General features: G+C 40.7%; 3 protein-coding genes across 32 annotated transcripts in view; all 3 read right to left on the reverse strand.

The window, feature by feature from the left end:
* LOC143756691 (protocadherin gamma-A11-like) overlaps positions 1-25441 on the reverse strand; it is a 225419-nt gene that overhangs the window by 100396 nt on the left and 99582 nt on the right. For 2 of the 30 annotated variants that reach the window (XM_077247297.1, XM_077247278.1), the window contains exon 1: positions 22576-25153. The exons of 21 other annotated variants lie outside the window; for them this stretch is intronic. In XM_077247297.1, the coding sequence (XP_077103412.1) occupies positions 22576-25002 (2427 nt within the window). In that variant the 5' untranslated portion in view covers positions 25003-25153. Of the gene's footprint in view, positions 1-1295; positions 3974-8646; positions 11214-16193; positions 19024-19439; positions 22022-22575; positions 25154-25441 lie in introns of those variants that run through there. 7 more of the 30 variants (XM_077247290.1, XM_077247275.1, XM_077247304.1 and 4 more) reach the window with 5 other exon arrangements.
* On the reverse strand, positions 4927-7639 carry LOC143756601 (protocadherin beta-16-like). Its single transcript, XM_077247185.1, has one exon. The coding sequence runs from the start codon at positions 7339-7341 to the stop codon at positions 4927-4929; it is 2415 nt and encodes an 804-aa protein (XP_077103300.1). The 5' UTR covers positions 7342-7639.
* Positions 12194-14896, reverse strand: LOC143756602 (protocadherin beta-16-like). Its single transcript, XM_077247186.1, has one exon. The coding sequence runs from the start codon at positions 14609-14611 to the stop codon at positions 12194-12196; it is 2418 nt and encodes an 805-aa protein (XP_077103301.1). The 5' UTR covers positions 14612-14896.

Raw genomic sequence — 25441 nt, forward strand, 5'->3', positions numbered from 1 at the left:
ACTGAAAAAAATGTGGAGTAGGATTTACTTGAAAAATGCTAGCTAACTTTTTTCACTCAGAAAATGCCTGTAAATTTACAACGATTTGCCAAGTAAAACCTAAACATATTTATCAGTAGCTTTAATTAGAGATATTTAAGTTTAATTTACTTGGAATATGGAATTAAGTAAACTTTACTTGACCTAGTCAAGTGAAAGTAACAAAGAAAATAAGAAATTTTTACTTGGCTAGTAAAAGGTTGAGTAATATCAATTTAATTGAAATTTCCTTTGCATTTCATTTCACTCAAACAATAATATTGAAATACCAGTATGTGATTTACTTAGAACTTCTAAGTAATTTATACTACATCATGTCAGATGTTAAACATCATGTGAATGCAAAGACCTCAATACTTGGTAGAAAATACACAATGACGGTAACATTTGATGGATCATTTTTGTGTTTGAATGTGTCATTTTGAGCAGAAAATTTACTCGAAATGTCACAAAATGGCAAGTTACTATAATCCTAACAACAAAAGCAATGATAAAACAGTGTAAATACAGCTGGAAACCAGTGAAAAATCAACCTCATTAATTATTCAAGGTCCAGTGCATGATGGGAAACCCAGTATCAGAAAAGTTGAGTAATTTTTACTTAATTTTATTAAGTTGATATTTACGCTTTCATTTCTACTCACTTGAATTAAGTACTGATATGGAATTTACTTAGTTTTTTAAATTCTTTCCTGAACTAACTTTTTCATGTAAATTACATTGTTTTTTTCAGTAGTATTTACTTCACCACAAAATCATTTTTTACAGTGTGTAAAATATGAATAATTTCAAGATGAGAGACTGGAAGGACGTAAAAGATTTAGAAGATATACTCTAACAAATGGAGGTAAGGAAGAACAGTCAGTAGGCATTAGAACGCAAGATTAATTCAGCACCACGGCCAGTGACACTGACTGAATTTAAGTTCTGCTATCTTCACAGGTATAGATGAAAGATCCCCATAAAAAAAGTGCGTTTAAAGCTGATAAAACCACTTACAGTAGAAAGACAGATCATCAATTCAGGCGTTTCTGAAGACCGAGAGTGGTCTTAATATTGCACCAACGAAATCATTTAGAAGCCACAACGAAAACAAAAGATTAATCAGTAGAGTAGCATCCGGCTTGTTATTGCATGAAGTATTGCATTTGTTATTGGAAATATTTAACATGCGTGTATGGACGGTTTGAGTCCTTTCGCAGTGAAAAAATAAATTGCTACACAAATGCGCTTGGTAAAAAAAAAAAAAATCTCACCTGTTCATCAAATTCTTCATTGATCAGTTTCCCCCTCTGCGCATGCGTGAGTGTCTGTGTTCCACTGGTGTCCAGACTAATGATGCTCTCACTGCAAGGTCTGACGTATTTCAGATCACTCTTTCTGGAGTCAGTGGTTCTGCAAACCTCATAATTGTACACGTGCTGTAAAGTTCCTGTGCCGCCTACGTCTGCGTAAAGAGGCGGATAATACGGAATAACTGGAAGATTCGCTCCCGATTTATAAAACATCCGCTCGCGTCTCCATCTGTAGCATTTGACTGACAGTATTGCAATGATAGAGACGATAAAGAGAAATGAAACCACAGCCAAGGCCAAGACTAGATAGAAAGTCAGGTTGTCGTTGTATTCCTTGTCGTGCGTAAAGTCAGTGAACTCCGAGAGCACTTCAGGGAAGCTGTCCGCCACCGCCACGTTAACATTGACTGTAGCTGATCGAGAGGGCTGCCCGTTGTCCTCCACTACAACAGTGAGTCTTTGTTTGACAGCATCTTTATCTGTCACTTGGCGTACAGTTCTTATTTCTCCATTCTGTAAGCCCACTTCAAATAGCGCCCTGTCTGTGGCTTTCTGCAGTTTATATGAGAGCCAGGCGTTCTGACCAGAGTCCACATCAACAGCCACCACTTTAGTCACCAGATAACCCACATCTGCCGAACGAGGCACTATTTCAGCCACCACAGAAACACCTGACTGGACCGGGTACAGAACCTGAGGCGCGTTGTCATTCTGGTCCTGAATGATGATTTTCACGCTCGCGTTGCTGCTGAGAGGAGGAGAGCCTCCGTCCTGCGCTTTTACGCGGAACTGGAAATCTTTGATCTGCTCGTAATCGAAAGATCGCACTGCATGTATGACTCCACTATCAGCACTAACGGACACTAACGAGGAGATGGGCACTCCGTTAACCGACGAGTCCTCCAGTATGTAAGACACACGGGCATTCTGGTTAAAATCTGCGTCTCTGGCTCTGACTGTGAATATGGAAAGACCCGGTGTGTTGTTTTCTTGAACAGAAGCCTCATATGAGCTTTTCTCAAAGACGGGCGCGTTATCATTGACATCTGATATCTGTAAGGAGAGAGTGACGCTGCTGGAGAGAGAGGGCACGCCCTCATCAGCGCACGTCACACTGATGTTATACTCAGACTCTCGCTCTCGGTCTAAATCACTGTCTGTCACTAAACTAAAGAAATTATTATTTGTTGATTTTAGCGTGAAAGGAATGTTCTCAGTTATTGAACAATGAATTTGACCGTTTTCACCAGCATCGGAGTCTTGCACGTTTATCATTGTTATAACAGTTCCAGGCTTAGAGTTTTCTGATATGGTGGTTAATTTAGACATGATATTGATGAGCGGTTTATTGTCATTTATATCAATCACATCTACATCGATTTTACTAGAATCAGTCAGACCCCCGTCATCGCTCGCCTGTACATGAATTTGATAATGCCGAGCTTTTTCATAATCTATATTCCCTGTAACTCTCACCTCACCGTTTGTTTCGTTAATTTCAAACAATTCTGGAACATTGTCGAGGGTATTTGTTATAGCATATTTTACTTTGCCGTTTGAGCCCTCGTCCAAATCTGAAGCGCTCACCGTCGTTACAACTGTGCCTTTGAGCGCGTTTTCAATGATACTCCCTTTATATATTTTATGCGTAAAAACAGGCGCGTTGTCGTTCACATCTAAAACCGTAATATGAATCTGCGCAGTACCAGACAATTGTGGATCACCTCCATCTATCGCTGTCAGAACCAGAGACAAATGCTCTTGCTTTTCACGATCGAGGGGTTTTTGAAGAACCATTTCTACAAGCTTACTACCGTCTGCCTGACTTTGCAATTTCAATGAAAAATTATCCGAAGGCTTTAGTACATAAGTCTGCAAGCCATTTGTTCCGACATCTAAATCCATTGCTCTCTCTAAAACAAACACTGCCCCAGTTACAGCTGACTCGCTGATTCTGAATCTCATCTCAGATCGTTTAAAGAAAGGCGAATGGTCATTTATATCTGTAACTTCGACTGTAACGGAGTAAAACTCCATCGGGTTTTCTAGAATAATCTGTAAATGCAGCGCGCAAGGCGTTGTCTGTCCGCATAGCGCCTCTCGGTCTATTCTCTCTTTGATAAGGAGGACTCCTCTTTCTTTATTCAGCTCGATGTATTCAGCGCTGTCTCCTGTATAAATACGCGCTTTACCCGATTTCAGTCTCTTTAAATCTAAACCCAAATCCTGCACTATGTTCCCGACTAAAGAGCCTTTCGCCATTTCTTCAGGAATGGAGTAACTGACCTGCCCGAGAGCTGAACTGAGAGAGAGAAACCAAATAAACAGCAGTACTTGCCCCGCCATTGTTCTGTCCGACATTTTGCAGAAGATCACGGGATAAAGATGTAGGATGAAAGCAAAGAAATCAGTCGAAACAACTGGAGGAAATCATGTATATGTCCAGAGTGAAAAGAACAAGAGAAGTATATAAATCCAAGAGAATGATATCAAATACAGTATCTCCGTGATTCGCCTTCTCTCTCCTCTTCAGACTGCGCTCTCAGCTTCTGTCTCTCTCTCTAATAATATGGAGATGATGGGGGAGGAACTGCAGCAGATCTGCTCTATAAACTGACATATTGACCAACAGCGGCACTATGAGTCCAGTCTGATGAACTACAGAAAAATTAAATGAATAAACTTTTATCTCAGTGTCAGACGTGTCTGAGAAAAGCAGTTTACTAAACAAAGTTACAAAGTATAAAAAAGTCCATATCAGTAAATGTCTAGGAGATACAAAGAATTTATGACTTTGTGTACATAAAGATTGAAGGACAAAAAATAAACAAATACATTTCGTGTTTGCTCAAAGTTTTGCTGAGGCCATATTAGTATACGAGCATGAACAGACAGACATGGAGAAATACCTTAAATACAATTATACACATAAGAAATATCTAATCAATAATTATATAGTATGACGTTTAACTTTTGAACAGGAGGACAGAACAATAAGATACAAAACATATCAAAAAGACTGTCTGCTGTAAAGAGATGCAGAAGAATATATGCTGTAAAAGACCGCGCCGCCGCGATTCAGGACCATGGTCAGGGAAGCAGATGCAAACGTAGAATATAGTTTCTCACTTGTTCACAACAACAAGTAAAAATCAAGCAAGGAGACTTTTCAAAAAACGGAAATAACGGACTGTGAATGCCACAGTTTAATAATGTTAGAAATTGTTAACTGACATTTCAGTGGCAGCGTGCCATATACTGTAGTACAACTGAAAATACAATGTAAAATGAAACGAATATAAAAGCAAGTTCCACTTAACATATCTAAAGGAAAAAAGACAGAACATAATTTATAAGCTGAAAAAAAACTTTAATTTTCTTTCATGGCTGTACAGGAAAGATGCACTAAATAAGTTCAACTAAGCAAAACATTTTTTACCAGACTTAAAAAGGGTGAACATACAACAGCAGATGATTCGTTTCTTAAAATTGCAGAGACACCTCATTTCAGAATACCAGTCAGCGACAGTGTCAACAGTACGAGCAAAAATGTTCAATAATGAGAGACGTTTTAAAATATCGCACAAATTAGTTATAAAATAATCCTCACCTGATCATCACAATCATCCAAGGTCAGTTTTCCTCTCTGCGCATGCGTGAGTGTCTGTGTTCCACTGGTGTCCAGACTAATGATGCTCTCACTGCAAGGTCTGGCGTATTTCAGATCACTCTTTCTGGAGTCAGTGGTTCTGCAAACCTCATAATTGTACACGTGCTGTAAAGTTCCTGTGCCGCCTACGTCTGCGTAAAGAGGCGGATAATACGGAATAACTGGAAGATTCGCTCCAGATTTATAAAACATCCGCTCGCGTCTCCATCTGTAGCATTTGACTGACAGTATGGCAATGATAGACACGATAAAGAGAAATGAAACCACAGCCAAGGCCAAGACTAGATAGAAAGTCAGGTTGTCGTTGTATTCCTTGTCGTGCGTAAAGTCAGTGAACTCCGAGAGCACTTCAGGGAAGCTGTCCGCCACCGCCACGTTAACATTGACTGTAGCTGATCGAGAGGGCTGACCGTTGTCCTCCACTACAACAGTGAGTCTTTGTTTGACAGCATCTTTATCTGTCACTTGGCGTACAGTTCTTATTTCTCCATTCTGTAAGCCCACTTCAAACAGCGCCCTGTCTGTGGCTTTCTGCAGTTTATATGAGAGCCAGGCGTTCTGACCAGAGTCCACATCAACAGCCACCACTTTAGTCACCAGATAACCCACATCTGCCGAACGAGGCACTATTTCAGCCACCACAGAAACACCTGACTGGACCGGGTACAGAACCTGAGGCGCGTTGTCATTCTGGTCCTGAATAATGATTTTCACGCTCGCGTTGCTGCTGAGAGGAGGAGAGCCTCCGTCCTGCGCTTTTACGCGGAACTGGAAATCTTTGATCTGCTCGTAATCGAAAGATCGCACTGCATGTATGACTCCACTATCAGCACTAACGGACACTAACGACGAGACGGGCACTCCGTTAACCGACGAGTCCTCCAGTATGTAAGACACACGGGCATTCATGTTAAAATCTGCGTCTCTGGCTCTGACTGTGAATATGGAAAGACCCGGTGTGTTATTTTCTTGAACAGAGGCCTCATATGAGCTCTTCTCAAAGACGGGCGCGTTATCATTGACATCTGATATCTGTAAGGAGAGAGTGACGCTGCTGGAGAGAGAGGGCACGCCCTCATCAGCGCACGTCACACTGATGTTATACTCAGACTCTCGCTCTCGATCTAAATCACTGTCTGTCACTAAACTAAAGAAATTGTTCCCTGTTGATTTTAGCATAAAAGGGATATTATCGTTAATGGAGCATTGAACCTTTCCATTCTCACCAGAATCTGAGTCTTGGACATTCAGCATTGTCACAACAGTGCCTGGTTTTAAGTCTTCGGAAAGAGCACTTGGTTTTGACATTATATTTATTACTGGTTTGTTGTCATTTACATCGATTATATCAACAATTACTTTGCAAGTATCAAAGTGTCTGCCGGGGTCTCGTGCTTGGACGTCAATTTGAAAATATTTAACTTTTTCATAGTCAATATCACCAGATAACCTTAACACTCCTTCATTTCCGTCTATTTCAAAAAGGTTAGTGGTACCTGGGGACTTATAAATATGATATTCTACTCTACCATTTTGTCCCTGGTCAGAATCTGATGCTTTAACTGTAGTTAAAACTGTACCTTTTGGAGAGTTTTCTGCAATGCTGGTCTTATAAACGGACAGAAAACAAACTGGAGCGTTATCATTTGCGTCCTCAACTGTGATTATAATCGGAATTGTTCCAGACATCTGTGGGTCTCCTCCGTCCACGGCAGTAAGTAACAGCGAAATATGTTCCTGTTTTTCTCGGTCGAGAGGTTTTTGTAAAATCATTTCAACATTTTTGGTGCCATCTGGCATATCCTGTGTCTTTAAAACAAAATAATCGACAGGTTGCAAAGAATAACTTTGTACGCCATTAAACCCAACGTCATCATCCACTGCTCTTTCTAAAACAAATTTAGCTCCTGTCAGAGATGATTCGCTTATATCAAATTTAATTTCTTTAACTGCAAAAACGGGAGCGTTATCATTTACGTCTAAAATCTCAACTGTAACGCTATAAAACTCCATAGGATTTTCCAAGGTAATCTGTAAATGCAGCGCGCAAGGCGTTGTCTGTCCGCATAGCGCCTCTCGGTCTATTCTCTCTTTGATAAGGAGGACTCCTCTTTCTTTATTCAGCTCGATGTATTCAGCGCTGTCTCCTGTATAAATACGTGCTTTACCCGATTTCAGTCTCTTTAAATCTAAACCCAAATCCTGCACTATGTTCCCGACTAAAGAGCCTTTCGTCATTTCTTCAGGAATGGAGTAACTGACCTGCCCGAGAGCTGAACTGAGAGAGAGAAACCAAAAGCACAGCAGTACTTGCCCCGCCATTGTTCTGTCGACCATTTTGCAGAAGATCACGGGATGAAGATTTAGGATGAAAGCAAATAAATCAGTCCAAAATGCTGGAGGAAATCATGAATATATCCAAATTGATAACAAGAAAAGTCTGTAATCCAATCAAATTGTTTTAAATACAGTATCTCCGTGATTCTTCTTCTCTCTCCTCTTCAGACTGCGCTCTCAGCTTCTGTCTCTCTCTCTCTAATAATATGGAGATGATGGGGGAGGAACTGCAGCAGATCTGCTCTATAAACTGACATATTGACCAACAGCGGCACTATGAGTCCAGTCTGATGAACTACAGAAAATATAAAATTACTAAAACTTTATCCTCAATGTCAGACATGTTTGAGAACAGTTCTTAAGTATAACACCAAAAAATATCCATAACGACAAATATCTATAGTACAAAGATTGTATGTGTTTGTGTTAATAAAGATAGAAGGGGAAATAAATAAATACATTTCGTGTTTTCATGAAGCCATATCAGTATGAACACTGATCAAGTCAGAGAGAGAGAAATGCCTAAAAACAAAACAATTATACACATAATAAATATCTCATCAGAAATTAAATAGTCTATAGTTAAACTTTTGAACAGAAGGACAGACCAAAAAGATGTTGAAAATCTCTAAAAGATTGTGTGCTGTACAGAGATTAAGAAGAATGTATGAAGTAAATGGCCGCGTCGCCGCAATTCAGGACCATGGTCAGCGAAACAAGTGCAAACGCAGAATAGAGTTTCTCACTTCTTCACAAAAACATGTGAAAATCACGCAAGGATTTTTTTTATGGCAAATAAACTGTTCATGCAACAATTTAATAATGTTAACATTAGTAAACTGACATTTCAGTGTCAACGTGCCATATACTACAGGACTTCAACTGAAAATAAATAAAAACGGAATAAAAAGCAACTTCCACTTAACGTATATATAAAAAAATCATTCGTAAGCTGAAGAATAAGTAGTAATTTTCTTTCTTTCATGGCTATACTGGCAAATTAGCTACAAAATTACAACACGTCGAAAAACACTAGACCTCCAACAAGAAAATACATATTTGAATTACACAACTGCACTAAAAGCTAAACTAAAATTTCGATCAGATTATAATAAACAGATGAAAATAAATGGCAGATGATTCGTGTCATTCCTTACTAAAATTATTTAAACACTTCTTAACATTGCAGAGACACTTCATTTCAGAAAACCAGTCAGCGACTGTGTCAACAACTCAAGCTAAATTGTTCAATCACGAGAAACGTTTTAAAATATCACATACATTAGTTATAAAAATTATTCTCACCTGATCATCACAATCATCAAAGGTCAGTCTCTCCCTTTGCGCATGCGTGAGAGTCTGTGTTCCACTGGTGTCCAGACTAATGATGCTCTCACTGCAAGGTCTGACGTATTTCAGATCACTCTTTCTGGAGTCAGTGGTTCTGCAAACCTCATAATTGTACACGTGCTGTAAAGTTCCTGTGCCGCCTACGTCTGCGTAAAGAGGCGGATAATACGGAATAACTGGAAGATTCGCTCCAGATTTATAAAACATCCGCTCGCGTCTCCATCTGTAGCATCTGACTGACAGTATGGCAATGATAGACACGATAAAGAGAAATGAAACCACAGCCAAGGCCAAGACTAGATAGAAAGTCAGGTTGTCGTTGTATTCCTTGTCGTGCGTAAAGTCAGTGAACTCCGAGAGCACTTCAGGGAAGCTGTCCGCCACCGCCACGTTAACATTGACTGTAGCTGATCGAGAGGGCTGCCCGTTGTCCTCCACTACAACAGTGAGTCTTTGTTTGACAGCATCTTTATCTGTCACTTGGCGTACAGTTCTTATTTCTCCATTCTGTAAGCCCACTTCAAAAAGCGCCCTGTCTGTGGCTTTCTGCAGTTTATATGAGAGCCAGGCGTTCTGACCAGAGTCCACATCAACAGCCACCACTTTAGTCACCAGATAACCCACATCTGCTGAACGAGGCACTATTTCAGCCACCACAGAAACACCTGACTGGACCGGGTACAGAACCTGAGGCGCGTTGTCATTCTGGTCCTGAATGATGATTTTCACGCTCGCGTTGCTGCTGAGAGGAGGAGAGCCTCCGTCCTGCGCTTTTACGCGGAACTGGAAATCTTTGATCTGCTCGTAATCGAAAGATCGCACTGCATGTATGACTCCACTATCAGCACTAACGGACACTAACGAGGAGACGGGCACTCCGTTAACCGACGAGTCCTCCAGTATGTAAGACACACGGGCATTCTGGTTATAATCTGCGTCTCTGGCTCTGACTGTGAATATGGAAAGACCCGGTGTGTTGTTTTCTTGAACAGAAGCCTCATATGAGCTCTTCTCAAAGACGGGCGCGTTATCATTAACATCTGATATCTGTAAGGAGAGAGTGACGCTGCTGGAGAGAGAGGGCACGCCCTCATCAGCGCACGTCACACTGATGTTATACTCAGACTCTCTCTCTCGATCCAAATCACTGTCTGTCACTAGACTGAAGAAATTATTATTTGTTGACTTCAGGGTAAAAGGAATATTCACATTAATTGAACAATCAATTTGACCGTTTTCACCAGCATCTGGGTCTTGTGCGTTTATCACAGTCACAACAGTTCCAGGCTTAGAGTTTTCTGATATGGTGGTTAATTTAGACATGATTTTGAGGAGCGGTTTATTGTCATTTATATCAATCACATCTACATCGATTTTACAAGAATCAGTCAGACCCCCGTCATCGCTTGCCTGTACATGAATTTGATAATGCCGAGCTTTTTCATAATCTATATTCCCTGTTACTCTCACCTCGCCGTTTGTTTCGTTAATTTCAAACAATTCTGGAACATTGTCGAGGGTATTTGTCATAGCATATTTTACTTTGCCGTTTGAGCCCTCGTCCAAATCTGAAGCGCTCACCGTCGTTACAACTGTGTCTTTGAGGGCGTTTTCAATGATACTCCCTTTATATATTTTATGCGTAAAAACAGGCGCGTTGTCGTTGGCATCTAAAACCGTAATATGAATCTGCGCAGTACCAGACAATTGTGGATCACCTCCATCTATCGCTGTCAGAACCAGAGACAAATGCTCTTGCTTTTCACGATCGAGGGGTTTTTGAAGAACCAATTCTATAAGCTTACTACCGTCTGCCTGATTTTGCAATTTCAATGAAAAATTATCTGTAGGCTTTAGTACATAAGTCTGCAGGCCGTTTATTCCTACATCCAAGTCCATTGCTCTCTCTAAAACAAACACTGCCCCAGTTACAGCTGACTCGCTGATTCTGAATCTCATCTCGTCCCTTTTAAAAGAGGGTGTATGGTCATTTATATCTATAACTTCAATTGTAACGGAGTAAAACTCTATAGGGTTTTCCAGAATAATCTGTAAATGCAGCGCGCAAGGCGTTGTCTGTCCGCATAGCGCCTCTCGGTCTATTCTCTCTTTGATAAGGAGGACTCCTCTTTCTTTATTCAGCTCGATGTATTCAGCGCTGTCTCCTGTATAAATACGCGCTTTACCCGATTGCAGTCTCTTCAAATCTAAACCCAAATCCTGCGCTATGTTCCCGACTAAAGAGCCTTTCGCCATTTCTTCAGGAATGGAGTAACTGACCTGCCCGAGAGCTGAACTGAGAGAGAGGAACCAAATAAACAGCAGTACTTGCCCCGCCATTGTTCTGTCGACCATTTTGCAGAAGACCACAGGATGAAGATTAAGACAGAAAGCAAATAAATCAGTCCAAAATGCTGGAGGAAATCATGAATATATCCAAATTGATAACAAGAAAAGTCTGTAATCCAATCAAATTGTTTTAAATACAGTATCTCCGTGATTCTTCTTCTCTCTCCTCTTCAGACTGCGCTCTCAGCTTCTGTCTCTCTCTCTAATAATATGGAGATTATGGGGGAGGAACTGCAGCAGATCTGCTCTATAAACTGACATATTGACCAACAGCGGCACTATGAGTCCAGTCTGATGAACTACAGAAAATGTAAAATTACTAAACCTTTATCTCAGTGTCAGACATGTCTGAGAAAAGCAATTTACTAAAAGTTAGGAAGTATAAAACAAACAAATGGCCATGACAATACAAATATCTGTAAAATATAATTATTGTATAAGTTTGTGTAAATAATTAAGAAAAACATTGAGCAATCAAGAATTGATTTATTAGTTTCAATTTTTTGATCAGAGACACAAGAATAAATATCTAAAATCCAACTATAATCATAAAACATATCTATATACGACTGAAATTGTGACGTTTAAGTTTACAAAGGGGGACAGATCGATAACGATGAAAATCTAAAACAGACGGTCTGCTATAAAGAAAAGCAACAGAATAAATGAGGTGACCCCACCTCACTGGATTTCAGGACCATGGTCAGGGAAACTGACTGGAGATTTCACTTCATGACAAAGACAAGCAAAAGTTGTTTTTGTCCAAAGCAGAAGCAGTGCCAGGTAAAGTATAGTGTGCTATATATTTTCGGACATAAAGTGAAAATAAAACTTAATTTAAAGATGGCAAGGATGCATATAAAGTAACTATACCACTTAAAGCATCAAAGCATAAATAAATGAATGAATACATAAACAGATAAATAAACAGTGATGACATGAGTGCTTGTCGAATTACACAAGGCCCCTAAGAAGAAATGATGTGAGCAATATAACGGTAGAAAATATAAAACTACAAAAGCTGACCAAAACATTAAAATAAAATAAAATGTAAATTTATTACAACAGCATAAACGATTATTTTCATAAGAGTATTTAGCAACTGCGTTAAGTTAAAAAAATAATGAAGCCATAATAATATCGCATTAATTAGTTATAAAATAATTCTCACCTGATCATCACAATCATCAAAGGCCAGTTTCTCCCTTTGCGCATGCGTGAGTGTCTGTGTTCCACTGGTGTCCAGACTAATGATGCTCTCACTGCAAGGTCTGACGTATTTCAGATCACTCTTTCTGGAGTCAGTGGTTCTGCAAACCTCATAATTGTACACGTGTTGTAAAGTTCCTGTGCCGCCTACGTCTGCGTAAAGAGGCGGATAATACGGAATAACTGGAAGATTCGCTCCAGATTTATAAAACATCCGCTCGCGTCTCCATCTGTAGCATTTGACTGACAGTATGGCAATGATAGACACGATAAAGAGAAATGAAACCACAGCCAAGGCCAAGACTAGATAGAAAGTCAGGTTGTCGTTGTATTCCTTGTCGTACGTAAAGTCAGTGAACTCCGAGAGCACTTCAGGGAAGCTGTCCGCCACCGCCACGTTAACATTGACTGTAGCTGATCGAGAGGGTTGCCCGTTGTCCTCCACTACAACATTGAGTCTTTGTTTGACAGCATCTTTATCTGTCACTTGGCGTACAGTTCTTATTTCTCCATTCTGTAAGCCCACTTCAAACAGCGCCCTGTCTGTGGCTTTCTGCAGTTTATATGAGAGCCAGGCGTTCTGACCAGAGTCCACATCAACAGCCACCACTTTAGTCACCAGATAACCCACATCTGCCGAACGAGGCACTATTTCAGCCACCACAGAAACACCTGACTGGACCGGGTACAGAACCTGAGGCGCGTTGTCATTCTGGTCCTGAATGATGATTTTCACGCTCGCGTTGCTGCTGAGAGGAGGAGAGCCTCCGTCCTGCGCTTTTACGCGGAACTGGAAATCTTTGATCTGCTCGTAATCGAAAGATCGCACTGCATGTATGACTCCACTATCAGCACTAACGGACACTAACGAGGAGACGGGCACTCCGTTAACCGACGAGTCCTCCAGTATGTAAGACACACGGGCATTCAGGTTAAAATCTGCGTCTCTGGCTCTGACTGTGAATATGGAAAGACCCGGTGTGTTATTTTCTTGAACAGAGGCCTCATATGAGCTCTTCTCAAAGACGGGCGCGTTATCATTGACATCTGATATCTGTAAGGAGAGAGTGACGCTGCTGGAGAGAGAGGGCACGCCCTCATCAGCGCACGTCACACTGATGTTATACTCAGACTCTCGCTCTCGGTCTAAATCAGTGTCTGTCACTAGACTGAAGAAATTAGTATTGGTTAATTTCAGAGAAAATGGAATATTTTCATTTACTGAACACTGAACTTTCCCATTTTCTCCCGAATCAGGATCCTGAACATTTATCATTATAACCACCGTGTCAGAGATACAATTTTCTGCTATTACGTTTGTTTTGGACATAATATTGATCACTGGCCTATTATCATTGATATCAATGACATCAACTATGATTTTACAGGAATCAGTCAGACCACCGTGATCACTTGCCTGAACGCGTATCTCATAATTGCGAGCTTTTTCAAAATCTATTATTCCGACCACTGTAACCTGCCCGTTATCTTTATTTATGTCAAATAACTGACGCACATTATCTTGCATGTTAGTAATTGAATACTCTATCTTACTATTTATAGCCTCATCGGCGTCAGTTGCGCTCACTGTTGACACAATAGTGTCTTTTGGTGCATTCTCGGTTACAGACGCTTTATACACTGACTGCGAGAAAACAGGAGCATTGTCGTTTACGTCTAAAACAGTAATGTGAATCTCTATACTGCCAGACAACTGAGGACCTCCTCCATCTACAGCTGTGAGCACTAATATTACATCATGCTGTTTTTCACGGTCTAAAGGCTTTTGCAGAACCATTTCGACATTTTTCCCATCTCCTGGTTGATATTTAAATTTAAGGTTAAAATTATCAGTTGGTTTTAGCATATAGCTTTGAAGACCGTTGATTCCCACATCGAAATCTATAGCAGGCTCTAACGTAAATTTTGACCCCAAAATAGCTGATTCGCTGATTCTGAAATGAATCCTACCCCCTCCAAAACTGGGAGTATTGTCATTAATATCTACTATTTCAATGGTAACGCTAAAAAATTCCATCGGGTTTTCCAGAATAATCTGTAAATGCAGCGCGCAAGGCGTTGTCTGTCCGCATAGCGCCTCTCGGTCTATTCTCTCTTTGATAAGGAGGACTCCTCTTTCTTTATTCAGCTCGATGTATTCAGCGCTGTCTCCTGTATAAATACGTGCTTTACCCGATTTCAGTCTCTTTAGATCTAAACCCAAATCCTGCGCTATGTTCCCGACTAAAGAGCCTTTCGCCATTTCTTCAGGAATGGAGTAACTGACCTGCCCGAGAGCTGAACTGAGAGAGAGAAACCAAATAAACAGCAGTACTTGCCCCGCCATTGTTCTGTCCGACATTTTGCAGAAGATCACGGGATGAAGATTAAGACAGAAAGCAAATAAATCAGTCCAAAATGCTGGAGGAAATCATGTATAAATCCAAAGTAAAAACAACTGAATAAAAAGTCTGTAATCCAATCCAATTGTTTTAAATACAGTATCTCCGTGATTCGCCTTCTCTCTCCTCTTCAGACTGCGCTCTCAGCTTCTGTCTCTCTCTCTAATAATATGGAGATGATGGGGGAGGAACTGCAGCAGATCTGCTCTATAAACTGACATATTGACCAACAGCGGCACTATGAGTCCAGTCTGATGAACTACAGAAATTTTAAAATTACTAAACCTTTATCCTCATTGTCAGACATGTCTGAAAAAAGCAATGTACTGAACAAAGATCTGAAGTATAAAACTAGTAAATGTCTATCACAATACAAATATCTATAAAACATTATGAAAGTTCTGATCCAATCTGACTTCTGACCTATTATGCCGCCCAAATCATTATCATATACTGTTCTTTTTTTGGCCAAAGGAGGACTGGCCCCCGACTGAGCCTGGGTTCTCCCAAGGTTTTTTTTCTCCATTCTGTCAACTGGTGGAGTTTTGGTTACTTGCCACTGTCGCCTTTTTTCGCCTTTATTCGCCATTGGCTTTTGGCTTGCTTAGTTGGGGACATTTAACATTTAATTTTGAATGTAACTATACTATTACAACTTTACTTTCCTGTTATCTCTGTAAAGCTGCTTTGAAACAATTTGTATAGTAAAAAGCGCTATATAAATAAAGGTGACTTGACTTGACTATAACACACAAGATTGTAGTAGTTTTTAAAAATGAAAAGAAAAGACTGAAACAAATACAAAATTTCTTGTTCAATCAGTATTTTGATCAGGCCTGTGTCCACTGGTCAGAGAGACACGGATACATATCTAATACGCATAAAACACATCTGAAAGCAAATGAGTGTATATTTAAACATTGAAGAGGAGGAGAGAAAGAAAAGCTGCTGAGAATTTAAAAAAAAAAATATGATCTGTGGTAAAAGAGATGAGTCAGAATAAATGAGGTAAATGGCCGCCTCAATGCATTTCAGGACCATGGCCAGAGAAGCTGAATAGTGTTTCTCACTTCATGACAAAGTCAAGCAAAGCTGTGCAAGGAATTGTTACAATGGTAAATAACAAATTGAATATGTCACCGTAGGTTAATTAGGTTAAAGTGGACATTGAATCACTAGAATCAGCGACAGTGTCTCATATTTTAATTAAATTAAAATTTACTTCCATTTAAGATATCTAAAGAAATAACAACAACAACAATAATAATAACAATAAAATTATAATAATAATAAAGCCTTTATTTATTGGCTGTAAAACAGGTGATTCAAGTACGGCGCGACTACTTTGGCAATATAACTACAGGAAATATAAATCTGCAAAATTTGATCAAAATACTGTACAACATTATGTAATTATCAATCTCTTAGATCAGAACAAACAATTAAATTCACAAAACTAAGCAGCGACTTTGTCAGCAGTTCAAACAAAAATAAAGACATCAATTATGAAAAAAATAACGACAAATTTACAATAATTCTCACCTGATCATCACATTCATCAAAGGTCAGTCTCTCCCTCTGCGCATGCGTGAGTGTCTGTGTTCCACTGGTGTCCAGACTAATGATGCTCTCACTGCAAGGTCTGACGTATTTCAGATCACTCTTTCTGGAGTCAGTGGTTCTGCAAACCTCATAATTGTACACGTGCTGTAAAGTTCCTGTGCCGCCTACGTCTGCGTAAAGAGGCGGATAATACGGAATAACTGGAAGATTCGCTCCAGATTTATAAAACATCCGCTCGCGTCTCCATCTGTAGCATTTGACTGACAGTATGGCAATGATAGACACGATAAATAGAAATGAAACCACAGCCAAGGCCAAGACTAGATAGAAAGTCAGGTTGTCGTTGTATTCCTTGTCGTGCGTAAAGTCAGTGAACTCCGAGAGCACTTCAGGGAAGCTGTCCGCCACCGCCACGTTAACATTGACTGTAGCTGATCGAGAGGGCTGCCCGTTGTCCTCCACTACAACAGTGAGTCTTTGTTTGACAGCATCTTTATCTGTCACTTGGCGTACAGTTCTTATTTCTCCATTCTGTAAGCCCACTTCAAACAGCGCCCTGTCTGTGGCTTTCTGCAGTTTATATGAGAGCCAGGCGTTCTGACCAGAGTCCACATCAACAGCCACCACTTTAGTCACCAGATAACCCACATCTGCCGAACGAGGCACTATTTCAGCCACCACAGAAACACCTGACTGGACCGGGTACAGAACCTGAGGCGCGTTATCATTCTGGTCCTGAATGATGATTTTCACGCTCGCGTTGCTGCTGAGAGGAGGAGAGCCTCCGTCCTGCGCTTTTACGCGGAACTGGAAATCTTTGATCTGCTCGTAATCGAAAGATCGCACTGCATGTATGACTCCACTATCAGCACTAACGGACACTAACGAGGAGACGGGCACTCCGTTAACCGACGAGTCCTCCAGTATGTAAGACACACGGGCATTCTGGTTAAAATCTGCGTCTCTGGCTCTGACTTTGAATATGGAAAGACCCGGTGTGTTGTTTTCTTGAACAGAAGCCTCATATGAGTTCTTCTCAAAGATGGGCGCGTTATCATTGACATCTGATATCTGTAAGGAGAGAGTGACGCTGCTGGAGAGAGAGGGCACGCCCTCATCAGCGCACGTCACACTGATGTTATACTCAGACTCTCGCTCTCGGTCTAAATCACTGTCTGTCACTAGACTATAAAAACCATCGGGCGATGACTGAATGACAAATGGAACATTGTCATTTAAGAGACAATTAACTTTACCTCCTTCATTCGAGTCTACGTCTTGAATGTTTAATATTGCAAGAACAGTGCCAGATTTGGAATCCTCTGATATCTGGCTTGATTTTGAAATAATATTAATGGTTGGATCGTTATCGTTTATATCAATAACGTCAACAATTACCTTACATGAATCCGTATGGCCACCATCATCTCGTGCTTGAACATCAATTTGATAATACTTACTCATTTCGTAATCTATACCCCCACTGAGCTTTACAATACCAACATCGGGGTCTATTTCAAAAATATCTGCCGCTTTGTCGGCCGTACTTGAAATAGAGAACGATATTCTACCATTCGAACCCTGATCAGCATCAGAAGCACCAACTGTTGTTAAAACTGTGCCTTTTGGTGAGTTTTCAGCTATGCTGGTTTTGTATACGGATTGTGAACACACAGGGGCGTTATCATTAGCATCTAAAACAGTAATGAGTATCTTCATTGTACCGGACATCTGGGGCTCGCCTCCATCAAATGCTGTTAAAAGTAACGAGATATGGTCTTGTTTCTCTCGGTCTAAGGGTGTTTGGAGAACCATTTCTACGGCTTTATTTCCATCAGGGAGATTCTGAAATTTCAAAACAAAATTATCTGTTGGTTCTAAAGAATAACTCTGCAGACCATTTCGACCAACGTCATGATCAATAGCCCTGTCCAATAGAAATCTGGCTCCTGCTGAAGACAATTCGTTTATTTCAAATCTCACCTCACTCTTACTAAACATTGGGGCATTGTCATTTATATCTGTGACCTCAACTGTAACGCGGTACAACTGCATCGGGTTTTCCAGAATAATCTGTAAATGCAGCGCGCAAGGCGTTGTCTGTCCGCATAGCGCCTCTCGGTCTATTCTCTCTTTGATAAGGAGGACTCCTCTTTCTTTATTCAGCTCGATGTATTCAGCGCTGTCTCCTGTATAAATACGCGCTTTACCCGATTTCAGTCTCTTTAAATCTAAACCCAAATCCTGCGCTATGTTCCCGACTAAAGAGCCTTTCGCCATTTCTTCAGGAATGGAGTAACTGACCTGCCCGAGAGCTGAACTGAGAGAGAGAAACCAAATAAACAGCAGTACTTGCCCCGCCATTGTTCTGTCCGACATATTGCAGAAGACCACAGGATGAAGATTAAGACAGAAAGCAAATAAATCAGTCCAAAATGCTGGGGGAAATCATGAATATATCCAAAGTGATGAAGTGATAACAACTAAATTCTGTAATCCATTCAAATTGTTTTAAATACAGTATCTCCGTGATTCGCATTCTCTCTCCTCTTCAGACTGCGCTCTCAGCTTCTTTCTCTCTCTCTAATAATATGGAGATGATGGGGGAGGAACTGCAGCAGATCTGCTCTATAAACTGACATATTGACCAACAGCGGCACTATGAGTCCAGTCTGATGAACTACAGAAACAATTGAATACACTTATGCTTTTCTTATTTTTATTTTTTCTCCAAACGTCTACTGCTCAAAAAGCCTCAAATTAAAACAACAGTATATAATAGAATATAAATATTTCAAGAAAAAAATGCTACATTCATTAGTATAAATTCGCACCGCAATAAACATCACAGAGAAAAAATAATCTGTCCTTGATTTGTCTTTAAATTGTCATGTATCTGCAATGATAAAATCTAAAATAGAAGAAACAAATGAAGAAGAAAATCATAAAATTCCCATATATAATATTCAACAGAATTAGTTTAAATACAAAGAAAAAAAAAAGAATTTATATTATTTTAAGGGGGAAAACTGAAAATCACAAGGAGGAACTGAATATTTCCGACTAACAGTATTTCAGCACCATGGCCAGTGAATCGAAGGCACATTTTCTACACAAAGGTTTTATCAAAAAATATATATACGATGGTCGACGGTCAAATTTATAATAGTCCCATACACACAAAAATTAAACTCTTTCAGAGACAAATATATACATAAACCTCACCTGATCGTTGAAATCTTGGTTGGTCGGATTTTCTCTTTGCGCATGCGTGAGTGTCTGTGTTCCACTGGTGTCCAGACTAATGATGTTCTCACTGCAAGGTCTGGCGTATTTCAGATCACTCTTTCTGGAGTCAGTGGTTCTGCAAACCTCATAATTGTACACGTGCTGTAAAGTTCCTGTGCCCCCTACGTCTGCGTAAAGAGGCGGATAATACGGAATAACTGGAAGATTCGCTCCAGATTTATAAAACATCCGCTCGCGTCTCCATCTGTAGCATTTGACTGACAGTATGGCAATGATAGACACGATAAAGAGAAATGAAACCACAGCCAAGGCCAAGACTAGATAGAAAGTCAGGTTGTCGTTGTATTCGTTGTCGTGCGTAAAGTCAGTGAACTCCGAGAGCACTTCAGGGAAGCTGTCCGCCACCGCCACGTTAACATTGACTGTAGCTGATCGAGAGGGCTGCCCGTTGTCCTCCACTACAACAGCGAGTCTTTGTTTGACAGCATCTTTATCTGTCACTTGGCGTACAGTTCTGATTTCTCCATTCTGTAAGCCCACTTCAAACAGCGCCCTGTCTGTGGCTTTCTGCAGTTTATATGAGAGCCAGGCGTTCTGACCAGAGTCCACATCAATAGCCACCACTTTAGTCACCAGATAACCCACATCTGCCGAACGAGGCACTATTTCAGCCACCACAGAAACACCTGACTGGACCGGGTACAGAACCTGAGGCGCGTTATCATTCTGGTCCTGAATGATGATTTTCACGCTCGCGTTGCTGCTGAGAGGAGGAGAGCCTCCGTCCTGCGCTTTTACATCGAAACTAAGCTGTTTAATTTGCTCATAATCAAATGAACGAACTGCGTGTATCACACCGTTCTCAGAGTTTATAGACACGTACGAGGAAATCGGCGCTCCACCAATATGAGTATCTTCTAAAAAATATGACACTCTGGCGTTTTGATTCCAATCTAAATCTCTCGCCGTCACACTGCATATGGAAAACCCTGCTGCGTTATTTTCAGTGAGGTGTGCTGAATAGCTACTTCGTTCAAAAACTGGCGCGTTGTCATTGATGTCAGAAATCTTAAGTCGAAGTGTCGTTGAGCTCGAGAGTGCAGGTGAACCTGAATCAGTCGCAGTCACTGTTATATTATATTCTGATTGAGTTTCACGGTCAAGAAAGGCATCTGTGATCAAATTATAATAGTTAGAGAGGGATGTTTTGATATTAATCGGGAGGTTTTCATTAATGAAGCACGTAACCTGTCCATTTTTCCCAGAGTCAGAATCTTTTATATTAACCACTGCAATTGTTGTACCTGGGGGCGCATCCTCCGATAAAGGGCTCGAGAGAGACATGAGGATGATTACGGGCGAATTATCATTTACATCCACTACTTCAATTACGAGCTTACTTGTACTCGTCAAACCTCCTTGATCTGTCGCTTTAATTCTGATTTCAAAACGTTTGTCTTTCTCAAAGTCAATGTTCCCAAGAACCGACACCAAGCCAGTGTTTTCATCAATGCTAAAAATATCTCTCGACTGTTCTTTCAGGTCAGAGAAGGAAAAAGTTATATGTCCGTTGGATCCACTATCTGCATCTGTGGCGTTAACGGTAGTAATGTACGTGCCTTTCTGTGCGTTCTCAATCACAGATGCCCTGTACACAGTCTGGTTAAACACTGGTGCATTGTCATTCGCATCTAAAACAGTAACATCTATATTAACAGAGCCAGACCTCTGCGGGTTTCCGCCATCTACAGCGATCAGCTTCAGAGACAGATGAGGATGCTCCTCCCGGTCTAAAGCTTTATCAATAACCATTTCGACATACCTACTTCCGTCGGGATTTGAATGTTGTTTTAAAACGAAATAATTGTTCCTTGTGAGAATATAATTTTGCAATGAATTTAATTCTACATCAGCATCATATGCACTCTCCAGTGCAAAGCGTGAACCAGGAGTTGCAGATTCGCTTATTTCAAAATTAATTTTGTTTTTCTCGAATACAGGGGAATTATCATTTACGTCTATAATTTCAACCGTTACCTGATGTAGTTCGATTGGGTTCTCTAGAATGATCTCGAAGCTGAAGCTGCACGGTGTGATGTCGCCGCATAGCTGTTCTCGGTCTATTCTCTCACTCACAACTAGAACTCCTTTGTCTGTTCTAAGCTCTGCGTATTGAGTGCTTTCTCCGGTAACGATGCGCGCTCGACCCGCTCGAAGCCTTTTCAAATCGAGCCCCAGATCCTGTGCCACATTACCAATAAGCGAACCTTTACTCATTTCTTCAGGGATGGAGTACCGGATTTGAGAGATGGCAAAAGGAATGTAGCACGAGATGAAAAACAATACTTGCCACTGCGGTCGGAAGAAAACAGGCCATCGAACACATCCATTTCGATAAAAATCCTTACCAGCCATACTGATCAGAAAGCAAGTTCACCATGAATATTTACAGTATTCAATGGAATAAAAGAACAGTCCAAGGTATAACTACAAAAAACGTTTTGTATTCGTTTGGAAGAGAAAAAGAAAGAGATAGTCACCCTCTCACCATCCCGTAAGGAATGAAACTGCGGGAGAGCTGCGTCACAGGCTCACAACGCGCACTGATTGGGTGGGGCCAAGGTTTACTGTTAGACAATCTTATTGCACACAAAGTATTTCACTGACCAACAGCGGCCCTTAGAGTCCAAAATGAGCATAAGCAGAATGCATACATTTCAAAAGAAAAGGTAGACAAAGAGAAATAATACATATAAATCGACATCAGCGCTGCCCAACCTCAACAGAGACAAGTAAAGATAAATAAGTAAAATGTGACACAGTTTCTCCTAACATGAGATTCAAATTAAACGTGCTAGGTATGAATTCATCTTCAGTGCAGACTTTTTACAGTTTATTACATAATCATATTACATTAATTGAGTGAATAATAATAGGCTAATAATATTCCCAGGGACTGCAGATGGAAATTAGTAGCTACATCTGGTGCAAGCATCTCTTCTCTTGTGAGTTTTTTTGTTTTGGTGTGTGTTTGTGTGTGTGTGTGTGTGTGTGTATGGGGGGTATGGGGTCTGGCAAATAAATTGATGAGAGAATAATTATAATTGCTCACCTCTTCTGGCGAATCTAATTCATCCAGCACGTTTTTCTCGTTGGGCACGCGCTGCAGTGTTCCTGTAGAATTAGGATCCACTATCAACACGTTCTGACTTGCAGGTCTAACAAACTTACAGTCACTTCTTCTGGAATCGGTCGTTCTGTAAACCTCATAATTATACGCGTGCTGCAGAGTTCCTGTGCCAACAGTGTCTGCGTAACGCGGCGGATAGTATGGAATGACTGGAAGATTGGACTTGAAATACATACGTGATTGTCTCCACCTGTAGATCTTAACAGATATTATGACGACTAAACATGTTATGAAAAGAAATGAGACTGCAGCCAAGGCCAAGACTAGATAGAAAGTCAGGTTATTGTTGTATTCCTTGTCGTGCGTAAAGTCAGTGAACTCCGAGAGCACTTCAGGGAAGCTGTCCGCCACCGCCACGTTAACATTGACTGTAGCTGATCGAGAGGGCTGCCCGTTGTCCTCCACTACAACAGTGAGTCTTTGTTTGACAGCATCTTTATCTGTCACTTGTCGTACAGTTCTTATTTCTCCATTCTGTAAGCCCACTTCAAACAGCGCCCTGTCTGTGGCTTTCTGCAGTTTATATGAGAGCCAGGCGTTCTGACCAGAGTCCACATCAACAGCCACCACTTTAGTCACCAGATAACCCACATCTGCCGAACGAGGCACTATTTCAGCCACCACAGAAACACCTGACTGGACCGGGTACAGAACCTGAGGCGCGTTGTCATTCTGATCTTGGATAAAAATGTTCACGGTTACGTTGCTACAACGCGGAGGAGAGCCTCCATCCTGCGCTTTAATAGTTATCTTAATGTTTTTGATCTGTTCATAATCGAAAGAGCGCACTGCATGTACAACCCCACTCTCCGCGTTAACAGAAACATACGTTCCGACGGGAGACCCGCCCAAGTCACTTTCTTCTAGAATGTAAGATATACGAGCATTCTGATTTTCATCCGGGTCATAAGCTCTGATTCTGAGGATAGAAACGCCGGGTGAATTATTCTCGAGCAAGTATGAATTATAAACACTGTCCTTAAAAACTGGGGCATTATCATTAACATCCGTTATTTTCAGATGAAACGTTTTTCTGCTTGTTAAAGGCGGCTTTCCGGAATCAGTGGCGATAACAGTGATGTTGTACTCTGACAACTTCTCACGATCTAAAATAGTATTCGTGACTAAAGAATAATAATTTCTTAAAGTCGATTTTATAGCAAAATCTTCAGATCCTTCAATAAAACAACTGACTTTGCCATTATCATCAGTGTCTGAGTCCTTAACATTAATTATTGCAATTGTAGTATCAGAGGGAGCGTTTTCAGATACTGAGCTCGAGAAAGACATTGTATTAATGACAGGTGCATTGTCGTTTACATCAATGACCTCTAATGCAATTTTACTCGAATCAGTTAATCCACCCTGATCCCTAGCCTCGACTGTAAGTTCAAATTTAGTATCTTTTTCATGATCAATTTCTCCAACAACAGAAACAATACCAGTGTTGCTGTCAATGTTGAATAACTGCGCAGCGGTTCCTTTTTGTTTATAGAAATTGTATGTTATTCGCCCATATGAACCCGCGTCTGCATCCGTGGCGTTAACGGTAGTAATGTACGTGCCTGTCTGTGCATTCTCCATTACAGAGGCCCTGTAAATAGTCTGGTTAAACACCGGTGCATTGTCATTCGCATCTAAAACAGTAACATCTATGTTAACAGAGCCAGACCTCTGCGGGTTTCCGCCATCTACAGCGATCAGCTTCAGAGATAGATGAGGATGCTCCTCCCGGTCTAAGGCTTTCTGTAAAACCATTTCCGCATATTTACTGCCGTCTGGACTTGAGTGTTGCTTTATTACAAAATGGCTATTTGGCGATAAAATATAATTCTGCAGTGAGTTCACGCCTACATCGTGATCATCTGCGCTTTCCAACAAAAAGCGTGAACCCAGCGTTGCAGACTCACTAATTTCGAATTTTAATTCTTTGTTCTGGAACGACGGTGCGTGATCATTTTCATCCAATATCTCAATAGTAACTGGGTGCAGCTCCATTGGGTTCTCTAGAATCATCTCGAAGCTGAAGCTGCACGGTGTGATGTCGCCGCATAGCTGTTCTCGGTCTATTCTCTCACTCACGACTAGCATCCCTTTGTCTGCTTTAAGCTCTGCGTATTGAGTGCTTTCTCCGGTCACTATACGCGCTCGACCCGCTCGAAGCCTTTTCAAATCCAGACCCAGATCTTGTGCTACATTACCTATGAGTGAACCTTTCTTCATCTCCTCCGGAATCGAATATCGTATCTGTCCGCTTGCAGTGTAAACATAACAAGAAAAAAGCCACAGCATTTTCCATTTCCAAGAGCGATGACTGCATTCTGTCATCCAACAGCTCCGTTGCACCATAATCACAGGGTTAACAAAGCGCAAATCCAATTAAAATGTTAAAATGTAGTCCAAGATGGCGCGAAAAAAAATAATGCAACAAAACTGTACTGCAAACCTTAATATCTCCCGCACACAAACCCTGAATAAAGATGTCGAGGCAGCCTTGCCCTCATCTGCCAAACGCAAGAAAATGGGGAGGGATAAAGATTGCTGGATGACAAAGCACCGCATAAAATGTTTCACTGATCAACAGCGGCCCTTGCTGTTCAAAGTGAGCGTTAACAAGCCTACGTAATACTACATATATATATATATATATATATATATATATATATATATATATATATATATATATATATATATATATATATATATATATTATGTATAACATATTCAGTATATATTCACATTCTACATGTAGGTTCCGTGGTTTCCTTCCTCTATAGTGAAAGAAACA

This window comes from Siphateles boraxobius, unplaced genomic scaffold, assembly GCF_051911475.1.
Source record: "Siphateles boraxobius isolate OS27281-9 unplaced genomic scaffold, OSU_SipBor_1 3, whole genome shotgun sequence".
In the NCBI taxonomy this organism is placed as follows: Eukaryota; Metazoa; Chordata; class Actinopteri; order Cypriniformes; family Leuciscidae; genus Siphateles; species Siphateles boraxobius.

What these genes read in the sequence shown, in the direction of transcription:
- LOC143756601 (XM_077247185.1), bottom strand. Translation starts at nt 7,341, where the DNA reads ATGGTCGACAGAACAATGGCGGGGCAAGTACTGCTGTGCTTTTGGTTT.
- LOC143756602 (XM_077247186.1), bottom strand. Translation starts at nt 14,611, where the DNA reads ATGTCGGACAGAACAATGGCGGGGCAAGTACTGCTGTTTATTTGGTTT.